Source organism: Thamnophis sirtalis, unplaced genomic scaffold (genome assembly GCF_051295495.1).
Source record: "Thamnophis sirtalis isolate CommonGarterSnake01/CBP01778 unplaced genomic scaffold, rThaSir2_p1.2 scaffold_12, whole genome shotgun sequence".
NCBI lineage: Eukaryota > Metazoa > Chordata > Lepidosauria > Squamata > Natricidae > Thamnophis > Thamnophis sirtalis.
This window is the reverse complement of record NW_028261392.1, coordinates 39,911,456-39,917,488: the sequence shown is the minus strand read 5'-3', so window position 1 is coordinate 39,917,488 and position 6,033 is coordinate 39,911,456. Positions and strand designations below refer to the sequence as shown.

General features: G+C 39.8%; 1 protein-coding gene across 3 annotated transcripts in view; it reads left to right on the top strand.

Annotated features, from left to right (window-relative positions):
- Positions 1–1,216: 1,216 nt before the first annotated feature.
- Positions 1,217–6,033, top strand: part of LOC106543355 (arylsulfatase D) — a 32,404-nt gene continuing 27,587 nt past the window's right edge. For 2 of the 3 annotated variants that reach the window (XM_087726441.1, XM_087726443.1), the window contains exons 1-2: positions 1,217–1,294; positions 3,641–3,775. In XM_087726441.1, coding sequence (XP_087582567.1) covers positions 1,263–1,294; positions 3,641–3,775 — 167 coding nt within the window. In that variant the 5' untranslated portion in view covers positions 1,217–1,262. Of the gene's footprint in view, positions 1,295–3,640; positions 3,776–3,975; positions 4,020–6,033 lie in introns of those variants that run through there. The other variant, XM_087726442.1, reaches the window with a different exon arrangement.

Sequence of the window (6,033 nt, the reverse complement as noted above, 5' to 3'; positions counted from 1 at the left end):
GTTACAGAACTATATAGAAAAATTTAGTACTGTTTCTAGTAAATTTACATTGGAAACAAGGACAGCTTCATTTGAAGTGTTGCTTGCTTGAGAATATACACATTCACAGTTAGTAGCAAAGTTATGACAGAAATGCATAACAAAGGAAAGCTAGACTCAGGCAGAAATGAATCACGAATGACCATTTCTATATATTTCTATCAACCTCTGCAAAAATTCACTTCCATTGTTTTTGGGTTCTCACCTTTTATAGAAAATTATTTGAGAAAAAAGACTAGCAATGGTTAAGCCTTTGGTTTTAGAAGCTGAACTGAACTTGAATTCAGATGAGCAGAAGTGAAAGAGTTGAACTGGGTAGCTCTGCTTGAACCTGTACAAGCCAGAAAACATTTTTACACAAAATATGGAAAGGCAGGTACAGGTTTCCTTTCTATTGGAATGGGAGAGAGAAGGGACAATATGTGCCTGAACTGATTGTCAGTGTTCTATAGTCATGCTGAGATAAGCTAGTCATGCAGATCAACCTAACATGATCCAGCAATCAATGTTTCAACACTTTGCAATAAGGGTCACAAAAAATGAGGATGGAACTGCTGCTTTGCATGCAGCCAGGGCTTCGATCAGGGTGTTGTAACTACCAATTTGACTTTTCCTGTTCTCCACCAAAATTAGAACATAATTTGGAGATTGGGGGGTTGATTTGTTGTTCTACATGTTGATTTTATATCTTTGAAGTTGTTTGGAAAATGCAAAAATATGCTTTCTTTTTAAACTCCTTTAAACTTAATAGAATAGACTCCATCTATTAGTCTAAAAAGTTTAAACTTTTTAAACTTCTTTTTAAACTCCTTTAAACTAATAGAAGGAGTCTGTTAACCTAACCTGTTTAGAGTTCTAAATAACTGTATATCAGTTGCTTTACAAATGAGTACCATGTTTCCCACAAAAAAAGTCATAATGCATCTTTTGGAGCCAAAAAAATTATAAGACCATGTCTTATTTTCGGGAAAACAAAGTAGATGGGAACCAATTTCCAAAACTACAGTCACAAGTGAAACTGCAACAAAACAAAACCTTCACTGTACTTTTTTAAAAACAATTATTAAAGTTTCAACAAGAGATAAAAGAGGTTATAAGAAAAATTCAAGCCTTCCCACCATGGACTTTGAACACTGCTATTCAAGGCCTAAGGTCAATTTTTAACAAAGTGAAACCCTGCCATGTGCTGTTATTAGTATATCTTCATTGCTCTCTAGTGAAGAATGCCTAGCCAACTGAGCCACAGGATTGTCAGGTAAGAAACATGATTTTAACATGATTCTAGGGTAGTTTGTGTGATTGTGTGAGCAACATCCATAAGTAGGGACAAGTGGGGGGGGGGTTAGACTGGCAAATGTGCTGCAGTGTTGTGAGCTAGGTTGGCACTTTTTCTAGATATGTCATGGCCTGCTAAAGGTGGCATGAACCTTCAACCCTGCTTTCTCAACATGAGAACAGTGCTTATGCTGTGTGGTTTTTAAAATATAAATATTTAAATTGATTAGAAATTCTGTCTTGAAAGGAGTGGTTAAGGAGAGTAGACTCAGAAGAGATATCTCTTAAACTCATTCTTTGATATTTCAGTGATAAAACCAATAACTCTACATCATTATTTCAGCTTTGTTCTGTTGCCTTTCTTGTTCATAAAATTTATATATTTGGGCTTATGACAGACCGTCAGGAGTGGGTTCCTGCCAGTTCTAACCTCTTCTATAGAAGAGGTTCCACAAATCTACAGTGCCATTTAGAACCAGTTCCAGCTCCCTCCCCCCGCCCCTCCGCACATCATCAAGATGAAGAGTGAGAGGAGGAATTCTGGGAGTTGAAGTCCACAAGTCATAAAGCTGTCAGGTTTGAACACCCCTGGGTTTTTTTCCCCTAAAAGGTTAGGGGTGCAAGGGTCTTGTAACTTGTCAGCTTTAAATCTTGCACACTTCAATGCCAGAGTTCCTGAGCCAATATGACTGGAGGAGGAATTCTGGGGGTTGAAGTCCACAAGTCATAAAGCTGTCAAGTTTGAACACCCCTGGGATTTTTTTCCTAAAGGGTTAGGGGTGCAAGGGTCTTATAACTTGACAGCTTTAAATCTTGCACACTTCAATGCCAGAGTTCCTGAGCGAATATGACTGGAGGAGGAATTCTGGGGGTTAGGGGTGCAAGGGTCTTATAACTTGACAGCTTTAAATCTTGCACACTTCAATGCCAGAGTTCCTGAGCCAATATGACTGGAGGAGGAATTCTGGGGGTTGAAGTCCACAAGTCTTAAAGCTGTCCTGAGCCACAGGATTGTCAGGTAAGAAACATGATTTTAACATGATTCTAGGGTAGTTTGTGTGATTGTGTGAGCAACATCCATAAGTAGGGACAAGTGGGGGGGGGGTTAGACTGGCAAATGTGCTGCAGTGTTGTGAGCTAGGTTGGCACTTTTTCTAGATATGTCATGGCCTGCTAAAGGTGGCATGAACCTTCAACCCTGCTTTCTCAACATGAGAACAGTGCTTATGCTGTGTGGTTTTTAAAATATAAATATTTAAATTGATTAGAAATTCTGTCTTGAAAGGAGTGGTTAAGGAGAGTAGACTCAGAAGAGTTTTTTTTTCAGAGGGGTTTTTTTTTCCTAAAGGGTTAGGGGTACAAGGGTCTTGTAACTTGACAGCTTTAAGACTTGCGTGCTTCAAATGCCAGTTTCTGAGCCAACAATGTGGTTGCTAAGTAAGAGCGTTGTTAAATGAGTCTACCCAGTCACATGGCTGCCAAACCACTCCCACTCAGTCACATGGCTGACAAGCCACTCCCACCTGGTCACATGGCTGGCAAGCCACTCCCACAAAGCAGGCCACACCTACAGAAGAAGTTCTAAAAAAATTTGAAACCCACCACTAGAGTGGCTTGCCAAGTGGGAGTGACTTGACCGTCATGTGACTGGGTGGGCATGGCCAATTTGGAAAATGTGGTGAAACTCACTTAACAACGGTCTTGCTTAGCAACCAAAATGTTGGCTCAGAAACTGGCATTTGAAACACGCAAGTCTTAAAGCTGTCAAGTTACAAGATCCTTGTACCCCCAACCCTTTCGGGAAAAAAACCCAGGGGTGCTCAAACTTGATTGCTTTAGGACTTGTGGACTTCAACTCCCAGAATTCCTTTTCTCGCTCTTCATCTTGATGATGTGCAGAGGGGCAGGGGGAGGGAGCTGGAACTGTTTCTAAACGGCACTGTAGATTTGTGGAACCTCTTCTATAGAGGAGGTTAGAACTGGCAAGAGCCACTCCCACCTGGTCACATGGCTGGCAAGCCACTCCCACAAAGCAAGCCATACCTACAGAAGAGGTTCTAAAAAAAATTGAAACCCACCACTGAAAAGAGTTCACTAGAAGCTGCAGTGTAACAAGTCAGATTGTCAGTCAATCTTAATTTAGGGTAGTCTACAGTGTGGCTGGTCTCCAGACTTCACACAGAACTCTTTTCTGCACCTGTCTTGAGATCCTTGAGAGGTTTTGAACGCAAAGTATATGGCATATCACTGTCTTTTTTGTAATATTTTCTATCACAAATATCCCAACCATATAAATTTCTAATTCAAGTGGGTTTTGTTTCTTCAGTCTAGTTGCTTGGATAGTTTCCTCTTTACTTACCCAAACATATGGAATAAATGAATCAAGACCCAATATTTTGTTGATAATGGCAGATGATCTTGGATATGGAGATTTAGGATGCTTTGGTAATAATACCATCAGGTAAGTGTAAAGTTTAAAATGTGCCAGAGATATTCTGTGACTCTAAGAACCATGAAAGCACAGTTCAGGGAAAATATGCAATCTTTCTAATGAGAGGAGAGGAGACCAGAGGGAATAAAATAAAATTAAAAAAATGAATGTGTCTTTAAAACTATTATACATGAATAAGCTAAATCCTTTTCTATTTTTTTTAAATTATCCAGATCAAATAAGCAATGTTTTGCCTGCCACAAGTGGCTCAAAGGTATCACAATGGTTTTTTTTTACTTACTAGAGTTTTTAAATTGTGTTTTTGGATAGGTAGAGGTAAAACTCGAAAAATTAGAATATCGTGCAAAAGTTCATTTATTTCAGTAATGCAACTTAAAAGATGAAACTAATATATGAGATAGACTCATTACATGCAAAGCAAGATAGTTCAAGCTGTGATTGGTCATAATTGTGATGATTATGGCTTACAGCTCATGAAAACCACAAATCCACCATCTCAGAAAATTAGAATATTACATGCAATCAATAAAACAAGGATTGTAAATAAAACAATATCGGACCTCTGAAAAGTATAAGCATGCATATGTACTCAGTACTTGGTTTGGGCCCCTTTTGCAGCAATTACTGCCTCAACGCGGCGTGGCATGAAAGCTATCAGCCTGTGGCAATGCTGTGGTGTTATGGAAGACCAGGATGTTTCAATAGCGGCCTTCAGCTCTTCTGCATTGTTTGGTCTCATGTCTCTCAGCTTTCTCTTGGGGATGCCCCATAGATTCTCTATGGAGTTCAAGTCAGGCGAATTTGCTGGCCAATCAAGCACAGTAATCCCACAGTCATTGAACCAGGTTTTGGTGCTTTTGGCAGTGTGGGCAGGTGCCAAGTCCTGCTGGAAAATGAAGTCAGCATCCCCATAAAGCTCGTCTGAGGAAGAAAGCATGAAGTGCTCCAAAATCTCCAGGATCCATCTCTGTGTGGTGGCTCTTGATACACTGACTCCAGTCTCAGTCCACTCCTTGTGAAAGTCCCCAACACTTTTGAATGGCCTTTTCCTGACAATACTCTCCAGGCTGCGGTCATTCCTGCTGCTTATGCACCTTTTTCTTCCACACTTTTTCCTTCCACATAACTTTCTATTAATGTGCTTTGATACAGCACTTTGGGAACATCCAACTTCTTTTGCAAATTACCTTTTGAGGCTTTCCGTCCTTAAGGAGGGTGTCAATGATTGTTTTCTGCACAACTGTCAGGTCAGCAGTTTTTCCCATGATTGTGATTTCTACTGAACCAGACTTCTAGACCATTTAAAGGCTCAGGAACCCTTTGCAGGTGTTATGGCTTAATTAGCTGATTAGAGCAGGGCACTTTGAGCCTAGAATATTGCATCTTTTCACAATATTCTAATTTTCTTAGATTGTGGATTTTTGGGTTTTCTTGAGCTGTAAGATTTAATCATCACAATTATGACAAATCACGGTTTGAACTATCTTGCTTTGTATGTAATGAGTCTATCTCATATATTAGTTTCACCTTTTAAGTTGCATTACTGAAATAAATGAACTTTTGCACGCATTCTAATTTTTTGAGTTTCACCTGTATATGGGAAAGAAGAGAGAATTGCTGCAATGCAGACAATGGCCAACCCAACCCAGAAAGGAAGAGTTTAAAAAGTTAAGATGTTATTCACAAATGTGTGATTGAAGCCCCACTTCCTTTACATGTAGGATGTATACAATCCACATTAAAAACATGTTTGCTTCAAGGGTTCAGTTGCAGCTCCCATCGTGACAAGTAAGAATTTCACTGAACCACTGCCTGGCTATATTCCCCCTGTCCTGGAAGATCTAGTAATTTGACAGAAGGATTTGCAAGGCTGTATTCTAGGCCAGTCCTCAAGGAGACCGTTTTCCCCCCTGTGGACAATTTTATACCATAAGGGGCAAGCTTGCCATAAACCAGTGTTTTTCAAACTAGACCACTTCAAGATATTGGACTTCAACTTTGGCAACTTTAAGATCTGTCGACTTCAATTCCCAGAATGTCTCACCTAACATCTTAAAGTGGTCTAGTTTGAAAGTCACGGCCAAAAACTGTCTAGCGCTACTGCTGATTTCCTTGGCCATTCAGGTTTTGTGTTGCTTCCCATACCCATCCCTTTGCTGTGGTTGGAGAACAGCTGCTAACTGTCAACTGAAAATTTTATTTGCCATTATCTCAGTTATGCCTTTGAGGTTTTTACTTTCTTGAAAGCAAAATTCCTTGTGGTTTTG